The 14,202-nt window shown below is 40.4% G+C and overlaps 1 protein-coding gene across 7 annotated transcripts in view; it reads left to right on the forward strand.

Moving 5' to 3' along the window:
* Positions 1–14,202, forward strand: part of LOC136882126 (RNA-binding protein 24-A) — a 410,943-nt gene that overhangs the window by 89,288 nt on the left and 307,453 nt on the right. For 4 of the 7 annotated variants that reach the window (XM_067154649.2, XM_067154651.2, XM_067154652.2 and 1 more), the window contains exon 2: positions 8,052–8,187. In XM_067154649.2, the coding sequence (XP_067010750.1) occupies positions 8,052–8,187 (136 nt within the window). The remainder of the gene's footprint in view (positions 1–8,051; positions 8,188–14,202) is intronic. The other 3 variants (XM_067154650.2, XM_067154653.2, XM_067154655.2) reach the window with 1 other exon arrangement.

Here is a 14,202-nt window from a genome sequence, read left to right on the forward strand (position 1 = left end):
AACAAAATTAGAAGTGTTGGATCGATGTGAGAAAGGTGAGCGTATTGTTGGCATTCAGCGTGCTTTGGGGCTCAGTGAATCAACTGTGAGAACTATTCGTAACAATGTGGAATTAATTCGAAAAACTGATCAATCTTCTTCTAACTTAAGTGTGACTAGAGTGACCAAATCTCGCTCGGAAGCGATGGAAAGAATGGATTGGATTGAGCATCACAACCAATAGCACATGCTTCTCTCTGAAACTGCTGTTCAAGCTTAAGCCAAAAGCTTATATGTAGAGTTTAATTTATTACTGCGTGTTTCAGCGTTACAGTTTTAAGTGTATAAATTTTGCATTAAAATGCGTTGCAGAAACATGATAATGGTTACTTTTTGTAAAAATACTAAGAATCTCTGCTATTTTAGACTTAATAAGTGAGTAAACTGAAACCTAACCCTGTACTGTACATATAAAATGACTCGATTTACGCTAATTCGGTATGCGCGGAAATTCCGCGGCACGTAACTGATGATGATGATGATGATGATGGTTGTTGTTTTAAGGGGCCTAACATCGAAGGTCATCGGCCCCTAATGAAACGAGATGGACGACACATGATATGACAGTTAAAATTTTAAAACGTATCCACTGACTAGAATTTTAAAAAATGTTGATGAAAAATGAGTATGAGATTAAAACAATCAGTGGATCTAATTCGCAATGCCTTATTTTCTAATAAAATAAGAGAAAATACAGGAGGCAAAGGAATAAGGCATTGCCTGCTACTACAGATATATATATATATATAATTTACGTTAGACGTTAAAATAACACATTAAAATACGCAATAAAACTAAAATGAAGTCAATAGGATAAAAGCGCAATTGACACAAAGACACTAGCACAAAGGACATCATTACATACGATAAAACAGACCACTGTCCCTCATAAAGCGGATGACGAGGTCTGTTTGACTGCTCGTCATCTCGCAAGATATGGGAGATTGTACTCGGGAGGTTAAGACTACGACGAAGATCGACCAGGTCCATACACTACGTAAGGTAAGATGATCGCCGCAGGTACACACCGGAGGAGGTTCTCCTTTCAAAAGATGAGAGTGAGTCAGGTCACCGTGGCCGATCCGAAGACGACATAATACCACAGCTTCCCTCCGCGAAACCCGAAAGGAAGTCCTCCATACCTTCGTTGCTCCTTTTATCGCTCTCAGCTTATTTGGAAGTGGAATGGCCTGCCATTACATCTCCCAATGGGACATAACCAGATGTCGCAGCTGAGTGCGAATATCACTTGCTGGAACCTTGAAAGGCAACGGGGGCAGTGTAACTGCCTCCTTGGCAGCCTGATCTGCTAATTCATTTCCCTCTACACCCATGTGGCTTGGGAGCCACATAAACTTGATTCTGGTGTCGGCGGAACGTAACTATCGTGTATAACGAGGTCTACCTGTACATCAAAATGTCGCCGTTAATCCCATACGCAGGATGGTTGTGAATGTGCCAACATATTTTTCACGACAAAGAAAAGCAGCAGAGATGTATTTTAACACAAGAATAGTTTTACTTTAAACTGTGTTTCATTAATAAAGAGTCCACACACTTACAGACTTCTAGAATTGTTTTGAAGTCTTTTGTTAGCTTTTCATCCACGCATGTTAATTTCGGCTGCTGGCAGACGATACTAACACATTCTAAAACCGTTAGTAAATACGAATTGGTTATCAAGTGGTTCCCAACATTCATCCCCCCCCCCCAATTCAGACTGTTTCTTACTGTGGCCAAACAGCCAGTCCTGGACGCGATTCAGCTGGACATTTGACAAACATCTTTCTCTGTGACGGGGTGAGTTGGCTGTGCGGTTAGGGACGCGCAGGTAGAGCTTGCATCCAGGAGATAGTGAGTTCGAAACCCACTGTCGGCAGCCCTGAAGATGGCTTTCCGTGGTTTCCCATTTTAACACCAGGCAAATGCTGGAGTTGTACCATAATTAAGGCCACAACCGCCTCCTTCCCACTCCCAGCCCTTTCCTATCCCATCGTCGCCATAAGAACTATACGTGTCGGTGCGACGAGAAACAAATTGGTCCGCTCTTTTACTGTGAAATGTCTCCTACCCAATCTCAAAATTTAGGTTATCCTTTAAGCAAGTCCTTCATCAATAATACTACTAATAATAATAGGTCCACCTCTGTAGTGTATTGGTTAGTGTGATTAGCTGTCACCTCCGGAGGCCCGGGTTCGAAGTTTGAAAAATGGTATGAGGGCTGAAACGAGGTCCACTCAGCCTCGGGAGGTCAGCTGAGTAGAGAGGATTCGATCCCACTTCAGCTATCCTTGAAGTGGTTTTCCGTGGTTTCCTACTTTTCCTCCTAGCAAATGCCGAACTTAAGGCCACGGCCGCTTCCTTCCTCTTCCTTGTCTATCCCTTCCAAACTTCCCATCCCTCTACAAGGCCCCTGTTCATCATAGCAGGGGAGGCCACCTGGGCAAGGTCCTCCTCCACAGTTGTATCCTCCGACCCAAAGTCTCACGATCCTGGACACTGCCTTTGAGGCGGTAGAGGTGGGATCCCTCGCTGAGTCTGAGGAAAAAACCAACCATGCAGGGTAAACGGATTAAGAAAGAAGAAAGAAATAACAATAATAATAAAATATTTACCGACGTCTAGAATATGTTTTCCACTGCTCTAACTTATTATTTGCAACCAAACGACGTTTACATGTTGGGGGCATATTGGCGCACGTCATACTCACGTGATTTCATTGTTAGATAGCATAACCTCAAACCGGAAACGCATAGGGTGACTAACTCTACCGCTAGTAACGCTATTGTCACATCATACGCGACCCTTTTCAAATCGTACTGGAGACCTTAGTTTTGCGAAATTCAAAAATCTGGCTAACAAACTTTTTAACAAGGGATCAATCTATTTATTGAAATGTTAAAAATGCCCATCGGATAATAATAATAATAATAATAATAATAATAATAATAATAATAATAATAATAATAATAATGTTATTGGCTTTACGTCCCACTGACTATTGAGATGCTGAGGTGCCGGAATATAGTCCCGCAGGAGTTCTTTTGCGTACCAGGAAATCTACCGACACGAAGCTGACGTATTTGAGCGCCTTCAAATACCAGCGGACTGAGCCAGAATCGAACCTGCCAAGTTGGGGTCAGAAGGCCAGCGCCTCAACTGTCTGAGCTACTCAGCCTGGCTAACATCGGATAATAATTGTGGAACAAGTTCATTTTAAAATATTGCCCTTTTTACGGGTTTTTATTGAATAACATTTGGATCGGATATGATTTCCAACATTTTATTTTTCCATTTGATAGAGCTCTCCAAAACACGCGTTTTGACACCTTCAACATTTCTGTAACTTCAATACTTTGGTCACAATTAAGTGAAATAGCTTAACTTTACGTTTTTTCTGTGCGATTGGAGAGAAAACTTTTCAATGTTACAAAACTCAAAATAGTCGTTTTTGCATTTACGATAGTTTATTTCCGACGTTTAGAATATTGTTCTACCGTACTGGTTTTTAAGTGGATTTACTGTACTGTATGCATACAAGAAGGCTCTGTCCTAGTCCACTAGTATGTGATTTTCATTGAGGACCAGCTGTGACTCTGCTACTTAAAACGCATGAGTTTTAGCATACCAATTACTACATCTGTCATTGAGTGAGATGAAATTAAATATAAATGGCTATCTCACGTGGATCAACGGAAGTGGGTCATGATGCCATCAGAAGGAACGGTCGTTTATAGCATGTCCGTACGATAAAACCAACAACATGGCGCATAGACGATGCACGTGGCCTGTTAGTAGCAAATTACCAATTCACACGGCATGTTTAAACCTACGTTGGTAACTGAAGAGACAAGTCCAGATCCGCGTCTGATGAGGTAGTGTTGAGCTACAGTGCACTCCGTCTTCTGGTATGGGCTAGAAGAAGCAGTGGTGTAGCTAGGTTTTGCGAGACCCCGCTGCAGAATATCTAAATTGGGCCCCTAACTGCGATTGCCAATTGTTAATTCAGGAGTTTCTAATTTATATACGCATCCATATATATATATAATAAGAGTTTTGTCTGTACATTGCTCAGAATTTTAAAAGGATGGCATTTATGTATAAGTCATGTCCACAGTAACAAGGAAATGCACTTTTTAATTTTCCGTAATTTCTGTCTGTCTCTATGTATGTATGTATGTATGTATGTATGTATGTATGTATGTATGTATGTGCACGCATCACGAGAAGACGGCTGAAGAGAATCTAATGAAAATCGGTATGCAAAGTTGGGGAATAAGCCGCTACAATCTAGGCCATAAATAATTGTATTCACTGAGTGAAATGGTAGTTTAGGGGAAGGCCTAAAATTTCATGCTCAAATATTTGTTATTAGTGGTCGTAGTTTAATGAAAATCGGTATGCAAAGTCGGGGAATAAGTTGCTACAATCTAGGATATAAATACTTCTATTTACATTGAGAAACATGGTAGTTTAGGGGAAGGCCTAAAATTTAATTCTCAAATATTTATGTTATTAGTGGTCCTGTCTTTAAAAATCGGTGTGCAAAGTCGGGGAATAAGATGCTATAATCTAGGCCATAAATAATTTTATTCACGCTGAGCGAAATGGTAGTTTATGGGAAGGCTTAAAATTTAATTCTCAAATATTTGTTATTAGAGGTCGTATCGATAAATACTAGTATTAAATTTCCGATCACTTATGCCTTATACATTGTTACCGTGCCGTCTATGATCACAAAGATATTCATTAATTTGGATTTTTGTTACTAAGTCCATATCAGCGCCAAGTCACGAGAAAGTGGTTAAACAGAATTTAATGAACATCGGTATGTAAAATCGGAGAATAAGGACCTACAGTCTACGCTATAAATAATTTTACAAATCACAGAATCGAAATAAAATTAAATGTGAAGGCCTACAACATTGAAAGCTCGTAACATCGATCAACAATAACATTACATTGACCATTGTTTGTTGTAGTGTGCTTTGTGTCTTTTGTTGCTACTTATCTCCGGTAGATACGCTTACTGCTGCGTACCGAGTATTTTTTTTATTTGCTTTACGTCGCACCGATACACATAGGTCTTATGGTGACGATGGGATAGGAAAAGCCTAGGTGTAGAAAGGAAGCGGCCCTGGCCTTATTTAAGGTACATTTCCAGCATTTGCCTAGTGTGGAAGTGAGAAACCACGGAATACCATCTTCAGCGCTGCCGGCAGTGGGGTTCGAATCCACTACCTCCCGGATGCAAGCTCACATCTACGCGCCCCTAACCACACGGCCAACTCGCCCGGTCGAACAGAGTGTAACAGCCTGCCTGAATATTGACGGGAAGTAGCTGGGGAGTTAGATAACTTTCTTCTTTAGCATGCCATTCCTCTGGTTCATAAATTTTCTGATACTACTGGGACGTAACACACTGGTTGATCATAGCATTCGAGCTATTCAACCCCTACTCTGAGGCACTGATTGGAATGAGCAGTGTGCATATTTAACGGAATAATGGCAGAGGAGTGTTCACGGCTGTCTGCGGCCTGGTCATTCCAGCTCTGAAACTTTGGACTGTTAGATTGGCACCGTAGTACTGTTCGTTAAAAGTGATAAAATGTGCGGTTTTTGATTTGATCGAGTATTTTATTTGATTACATTGCTTTTAATGGCTACATTCCTCCTGACATTTTTGTAATGTCCTATGTTGACTTCAGTTAGGAAAACCACAAAGCCAGTCTTTCTGAGAATCCCGTAGCGAAGCACGGGTACATCAGTTAGTTATATTGTAAAATAGATTTAATAATGTTATTATTTTTACGTTCCACTCATTTTGACGGTTTTCGGAGACGCCGAGGTGCCAACATTTTGGAAGTACCGCAGGAGTTCTTTTACGTGCCAGTAAATCTACCGACACGAGGCTGACGTGTTTGAGCACCTGCAAATAGTCTGACTCGTTGGCTGAATGATCAGCGCACTGGCCTTCGGTTCAGAGGGTCCCGGGTTCGATTCCCGGCCGGGTCTGGGATTTTAACTTTAATTGGTTAATTCCAATGGCTCGGGGGCTGGGTGTGTGTGTGGCGTATTCAGCATTAGAAATCATCCTAGGTAGGGCCCTCATCTTCACAGACATGCAGGTCGCCTAATAGGCCGTCTACGAGAAAAAGACCTGCACCAGGCCTCTCCGGAGGTCATACGCCATTATTATTATTATTATTATTATTATTATTATTATTATTATTATTACCTGCAAATTCCACCGGACTGAGCCAGGATCGAACCTGCCAAGTTGCGGTTAGGAGTCCACCGCCTCAATCCCCGCTCAGTCTGGCTAAATTAGATTTTACCCTATATAAACAATTTTGCATTCGTAATACTTGGTTTTACAAACGATGGGAGAGGCCGCGCCTGTTAATTAAGTGGGTTCGAATCCCGTCGTCGGCTGTCCCGAGAATGGTTTTCTGTGGTTTCCCATTTTCACACCAGCCAAATGCCAGGACTGTATCTTAATTAAGGCCACGGTCGCTTCCTTTTTACTCCTAGCCCTTTTCTATCCTCTCATCGCCTTAAGATATATCTGTGTCGGTGCGACGTAAAGCAAATTGCGAATGAAAAAAAAACCGTTGGGTTTGAATATTTTTCTTAGTATCTTGCCGTTCCATTTTCTCGATATCCTTGATGTCGATGTTCGGCTTTGGTAGAAAGTTACTTTTTATTGTAGACGTTCCAGGTGATTGTATAGGCTTTACATAGTTTTTCTGCGCTATTTTTGTTAGCTACTCTTTCATTGCCAATACTCCTGAGGATTTCACCTGAGTTCCTACAATATTTAACGTCTGTGATGTTGCCATATTTTGTTGCAAGTGATGCCATGTTTGGGCTATTAGAGTCCATGTATTGCGCTTTTTCGTAAGATATACAGGCAGCGAGGTAATAGACACACATTATTGGCATGGCATGGGTAGCCTCCGTGGCTCAGGCAGCAGGGCGTCGGCCTCTCACCGCTGGGTTCCGTGGTTCAAATCCCGGTCACTCCATATGAGATTTGTGCTGGACAAAGCGGATGCGGGACAGGTTTTTCTCCGGGTACTAGAGTTTTCCCTGTCACCTTTCATTCCAGCAACACTCTTCACTATAATTTCATTTCATCTGTCAGTCATTAATCATTGCCCCAGAGGAGTCTTTGGCAGTCGGCACAATTCCTATCCGCGCCACTAGATGAGGTCTTCATTCATTGCATCCCTGACCCGGTCACTGACTAGAAAACAGGTTTTAGGTTTTCAGTTTTTTCATATTGACATGACATGGGGTTTTATTGGCACCGAAACTTGCTCTAAGCATCAAAATAAAGTAGGCTACACAAAATGACCAACAGATGGCGCTTCATACGTTACACAAACAATAATTAGCAAACAATTGAAGTTTAGCAAAGACGATGTTCTTTATAACTAGAGTCCGGACTTTCATGCGTTAATACTGTAAGTTAGCATGTAAGTTACTGAAGCGAGCAGCAAGTATAGTCTACCTTCACAACGATTATGCTATGGGGATTGCATAAGCATTAGGGGTACGGCCCATCAGAACCCCTACTGTATAATTACATTATGAAAGAACGGGTGGCGAAGACATTATACTAACCAAATTATTTTGCAATCTAACCTGTTACTGCATACAAATCCTGGCTTTATTTATAACACATATCGCCCGTCATTCATCAACAATGCCTGTAGTCTAGGGACAATGTTGTGAACAGCACTGCACAGCATATCCGTGGGTATGGTGAGAAATTGCCGTCGGATGTTGTCTTTTAGCATCCCTAATGAGGTCGGAGGATCACGGCAGACTTGCTACTTCTTGTGTACTTTATTTTGGTGTCAATAAAACCCCATGTCATGCCAATCTCTACCTTCACTGTTCCGTGCAGTATTGGCTCGTCAAATGTTAGCGGAGTTTTGAGTCACCCGGTATTATTATTTGATCACCTATATCCTCAATATAACTTTCGATTTCTTTTGTTTCAGGTTATTATGGGAGATCGTCCTGCCGCCGAGAGGGCGTGCAAGGATCCTAACCCCATTATTGATGGCCGTAAAGCCAATGTGAACCTCGCCATCTTGGGTGCCAAGCCACGAGGAAATGTGCAACCCGGTGAGTACGGTACGGAATTTAGTTCATCTTTATCTCTAACTCTTTGTGCATGATGTATTATGTCTAAACAATATGTGATTTTGTCTGTCACTGTCATAAGATGTCGTGGAATTTGTTTTGCGTTACGAAGAACAACGGTAATGCGTTACAAATTGTAACTGTTACAATGATGTAACAGTGACAAAATAACTGCTACGTTACTTTTCAGCTATCCTTACTGAACAATAATTGGCTGATAGCAAGTTACGTGGGCCTTAGGCTGCCTAGAGTAAGCGCTGAGCCACTACATTCTCGCTGTACGTTACTACATTTGCTTCTGCGGCTACGTCATTGTGCCTCCTCATAGCAATCGTGAAGCCCCTTCCTCTCAGCTGACCGAATGCAAGATCCACAATTCTACAAAGTAACAATGCAAATCAACGATCGTGCGAAAATTTCACGATTTCTACTAAATTCTTCTAGAGAAAGTTTTCCGCGCTTACACAGAATGGCTGCTAAGGTCTTTAGGATGTTCGGTAGCTGTGTGAACAGCTGTTTTCTAAAATGAAGTATTATAGTTTCTTTCATAAAGAATGAACCGATTTCATCAAGCTATATTTTCCCAACAGTCAGTAGTACAAGATTAAACCAAGACACATGTACACATGTATTTGACTGATGTTCAAGTTTAGTCCTACAAGTGTTCAGTATGACCACATCAAGACGATAGGACAATTCCTTCCAAACGCGTTGCAGCATATCACGATCCACTGAGTTGATCACACGTGTTATCCGCTCTTGAATGACATCCAGTGTAATGGTTAGTGGCGGAACATAAACTTTGTCCTTGACGTATCCCCACAGGAGTAAGCCGCAAGGAGTGAGGTCTGGGAATCTGGCAGGCCATGCGAGTAGAGCACGATCCGTAGCAGTGTTGAATGGTGCCGGGATGAGGGGAGGAAAGCGCGGAGCACTCTACCGACTACTGATAGAAATGTGAAGCCACGCCCTTTGTAACGATATGCGACTTGCTCCGCTGCGTGGCTTGAGTACGGCGCAATAAGCCTTCGAAATCGGTTCGTTCTTTGTGAAAGACCCTGTATAAAAGCCGGATTCGTTCTTCCAGGTTAGATGTTCACTTTAAAACAATGGCGGTAGGCTGTCACTAACTGCCGCAGGGTTTTGAGGGCTTCGTAACCGTACATATTAGAAATAAAATGCAAATATTATATGGATAATACATTTTATTCATTACAGTTTGTATTACGTCGCACCGACACAGTTCGTTCTTATGGCGACGATGGGGTAGGAAAGGCCTATGAGTGGGAAGGAAACGGCCTTGGCCCTCCAGTCACATTCTTTAATTTTCATATTCGATTATTTTTATTATAAATACCCTTAAACCATTCATTCTTTTCCATATATATATATAAATAATACGATGAACATGTGAAGACGAGAGGATACAACTTTTTTTTTTTTTGATGCAGTTAGTTTTCACCTATGAACTTTACATTCTTCTCGACGAGATTAGTGCGTGATGCCTTGCAGCAGCTGAAGTGTGAAGTTCTAATCTTTGGTGTATTTAACCTTAACATTATATACTAGCAGGTGTCCGCGACTTCGCCCGCGTTTGTTAATTCAACCGTGTCGATTTTTCTAAACCAGTTAATTAAATGCAAAAGGAAACCTATATTAACATACATTGTTTCACTTTTAATATTGGTCGTTTCCTATTATTTTAACATTACACTCCCTTTCAACCTCCGCCCGTAGGGGCGTCTTACCCTACAGTTTTCTTTCCCGAACACTAAGTCATATGAGTATAATGTTTGGTTGAGAGCTATGTTGGTATATGCACACATCCATGATCTCGGTAATTTTGGACATTCATTTAACAACCAGAGCGTCACGGTTCATCTCAGCTACCCCAAAGACTAGGAACTCGCCACTAATGTCGGTCATTTTTCGGATTTTTACATTTCACCCCCTTCTTTACGGCTGCTAGGGACTTCTTGCCCTTACAGTAATTTTTCTAGATAGTAAATTATATATATGTCTAGTTTGGCTGAAATGAACTGAAATGAAATGGCGTATGGCTTTTAGTGCCGGCAGTGTCCGTGTACATGTTCGGCTCGCCAGATGTTGGTCTTTTGATTTGACGCCCGTAGGCGACCTGCGCATCATGATGAGAATGAAATGATGATGAAGACGATACATAAACCTAGCCCCCGTGCCAGCGAAATTAACCAATTATGGTTAAAATTCCCGACCCTGCCGGGAATCGAACCCGGGACCCCAGTGACCAAAGCCGGACGAGAGCTGTGCTAAAACATACAGACACATTCACCCGTAATCTCTTGTCATTTTCGACATTTTCTTTCTTCACTCCTTTTCACCCCCTATGCAGTGGGGACTGAACTTGGACTTTTCTTCTTCTATGAACGGTATATAAAAATTAAAAGTTTTAAGAAATACGTCATAATCTTCACATACCGTTGGTTAGGCAACCCACTAATCAGACTTGTAAGGCGGTTTACTTACCTTCCCCTATTTCTTTTTTTTTTTTTTACCCTTCTCACCACCCGTGCCGGACTACCCTTAAGATTTCGTTCGAATCACTTCCTAAACCCTCCCAGGAGTAATAAGAACTAATTTTGAAATTTTCATCCAGATCGCTCCAGTAGTTTTTGAGTCCATTCGATACATATATACAAACACACGTTAATGTTATAGATTTATAGATTTAGCCATCATGTGGTGACTTGACGAACTTTTTATCAATGAACTCAAGTATTCTGTTTTCAATTGTCTCAAGTATCAATACTGCATTCGTGATCTTTCTTTCAAATATATTTCGTTTAAAATCGTTTTACACATCTGTATTCTAATGTGTTTTTATTCTTATTTAAGTGTTTATGTGCTGATGATGACTTCAAGAGCCGAAACCTGTCCACTTTTGTTCCATAAATAACCTTTTTGGATTATAATATCATATATTGATTAGGTGGTGAAACTGTATTATTTTATATTTTTCTGAAGTTATATAGTCAATACGGACCAATATGAACATGCTTACTTGTAATCACAACACCTGTCACTGTTTTTATTCTGTTATAAATCTCTTTTTATATTCCTGTCTTTCTATGTATAAAATAACGCATCATAATGGGAGACTCCCAGTTACACCCAGAGCTTATGAAATGACGTAACGAGAATGTGTGTCGATTCATACAGGTGATGATGCTCTTTACCGCTAATCGATATAGGCGAAGCTAGGCTAAGCTAGCGGGGTTCCTCCTTTATTTTTACGCATCTTCCCTTCTCCCCTAATGTTTGCCTACACAGATCACGTGTTTACCGTCTTCTTCACTGCAAACTACATTGAGGACACTTCGCTACTGTTGGAATAGACTCCCAAACAGGATCGGAATGAACTACCACTGAGGAGGAAAAAATAATAATGTGCTACGTGGATTGTTGCTTTCAATCCGAAGTTAAGTGTGTGCGTAACTAACACAAGATATGTAAATAGTGGTAAACTGAGTATTTTGTGTGCACAATTAGTAATATTTTATTCCAAGATTTTTTTCGTCGTTATTCTCCACATTTTCCTTTTTACAAATAATATGGAACATCCCATTATACTGACTGTGCTGTTCGATCAACTTCACCAAAATGTTATCATATAATATTAAAAAAGAGAAACTGTCGTGAGCAATGGGTTTTCTCTGTGTGTGAGTCAGGACATAAAGTTTTTGTATTATTATTATTATTATTATTATTATTATTATTATTATTATTATTATTATTATTATTATTATTATTATTATTCGTTATGCACAACTAAGGAGCGCCTGTGAACTTATTTAGCTTAACGTTTCTTCTTATCTTACAAAAATCTCTTCACCCTTTCGTTGTGCTTCTTGTTGCGTTCTTCCGTCCATCCTGTAGCTTGTCTTTTAGGTTGATCACTACATTTATGTTTGTTTATGAGATTTCTGAATTATCTTCTGTCTGGCAAGATTTCTTCATTTATACCAATTTCCTGAAGATCTTTGTTTATTTCTGTAAGCCAGTTGTGATTTTTTAGACATACTGCGAGATTTAGTATTTTCTTTGTTAGCCTATTGTTATCCACCCTGATCAGGTAACCATAGAATTTTAATGTTCTTTTTCTAATGGTGTCTATTTTTTCTGTTACTTGATAGATTTCCTGTGATTTCCTTTTCATCCAAATTTAGGTCCTACAATTTTCCTCTCTTGTTTTTCGATATTTTTAATTTCTGATCTGCTACCAGTTATCAGAGTTTCTGATGCATAAAGGGCTTCTGTGTTTTAGTGTCGTAATTCTGCGTTTAGGGATATAGATTTTTTTGTTGTACTTGCTCCAGACAATGTTGTGTGCTTTTTTGTAATTTATTATTATTATTATTATTATTATTATTATTATTATTATTATTATTATTATTATTATTATTATTATTATTGCTGAGCCTCCGTGGCTCAGACGGCAGCGCGTCGGCCTCTCACCGCTGGATACCGTGGTTCAAATCCCGGCCGTTCCATGTGAGATTTTTGTGCTGGTCAAAGCGGAGGCGGGACAGGTTTTTCTCCGGGTATTCCGGTTTTCCCTGTCATCTTTCATTCCAGCAACACTGTCCATGCTCATTTCATAGCATCTGTCAGTCATTAATAAATCACTTTGGGAGTGGCGACCCCATCGTACTAATAGCCTGTATCTGCTTCATTCATTCCATATCTGACCCGGTCAATGACTGGAAAACAGGTTGTAGGTTTTCATCATCATCATTATTATTATTATTATTAATATTAATATTCTGCTTTACGTCGCACCAACACAGATTCGTCTTATGGCGATGATGGGATAGGAATGGACTAGGAGTGCGAAGAAAGCGTGGTCTTAATTAAGATACAGCACTGATATTTGCCTGGTATGGGAATGGGGAAACCACGTAAAACCATCTTCAGGGCTGCCGATATTGAAGTTCGAACCCACTACCTCCCGAATGCAAACTGACGGCTACGTGACCGAAACCTATCCTGTGCTAACATTTTCGTTTCTACGTTCCTTCTACATCCTACATCTGCTCTAATCTGTTTTGCCGCGCTGAGTGGCTCAGACGGTTGAGGCGCTGGCCCTCTGACCCCAACTTGGCAGGTTCGATCCTGACTCAGTCCGGTGGTATTTGAAGGTGCTCAGATACGTCAGCCTCGTGTCGATAGAATTGCTGGCACGTGAAAGAACTCCTGCGGGACTAAATTTTGGCACCTCGGCGTCTCCGAAAACCGTCAAAAGTAGTTAGTGGGACGTAACGGGATTCTCAGAAAGACTGGCTTTGTGGTTTGCCTAACTGAAGTCACGTAAAGCAAATAACATTATTCTTCTTATTATTATTATCTAAACTGTTTGCCATTGGGTGTCTTAAAATGTATCCTATCATTCTGGCTCTTCTTCTGGTCAAATTTCGCCAAATCGTTCTCTGACCAATTCTATTCAGTATCTTAGATTCATAATTCGATCTACCCATCTCACCATCATCTTTTTGTAACACCACATTTCAAAGGCTTCTATTCTTTTTCTTTCTCAGCTAGTTATCGTCCATGTTTTATTTCCGTACAGTGCCACGTTCCAAACGAAAGTCTTCAAAAAAATCTTTCTAATTACCTACTATATCAGTGTTCGACGTGAGAAAATTTATTTTCCTTGCTTGTGTTAGTCTGTATTTTATGTTCTCTTTACTTGTGCCATCCTTAGTTATTTTGTTACCCAAGTAACAATATTCATTTACTTCCTTTAAGACTTCATATCCTATTCTTATATTTCCTGCATCATCTGCCTTCGTTCGACTGCACCCCATTACTTTTGTTTTGGATTTATTATTGTTAATATTCATTAGGAATTAGAAATTAATCATACAAGATAACATACTATTTGTATGTTGAGTATTCAGCTCGAAGGCTGGTTTGATCCTCCATAGCTCCGCCAAAATCTGTCATAGATAGCCTAGGCGTCACTGAAGA

Source organism: Anabrus simplex, chromosome 10 (genome assembly GCF_040414725.1).
Source record: "Anabrus simplex isolate iqAnaSimp1 chromosome 10, ASM4041472v1, whole genome shotgun sequence".
NCBI classification, from domain to species: Eukaryota; Metazoa; Arthropoda; class Insecta; order Orthoptera; family Tettigoniidae; genus Anabrus; species Anabrus simplex.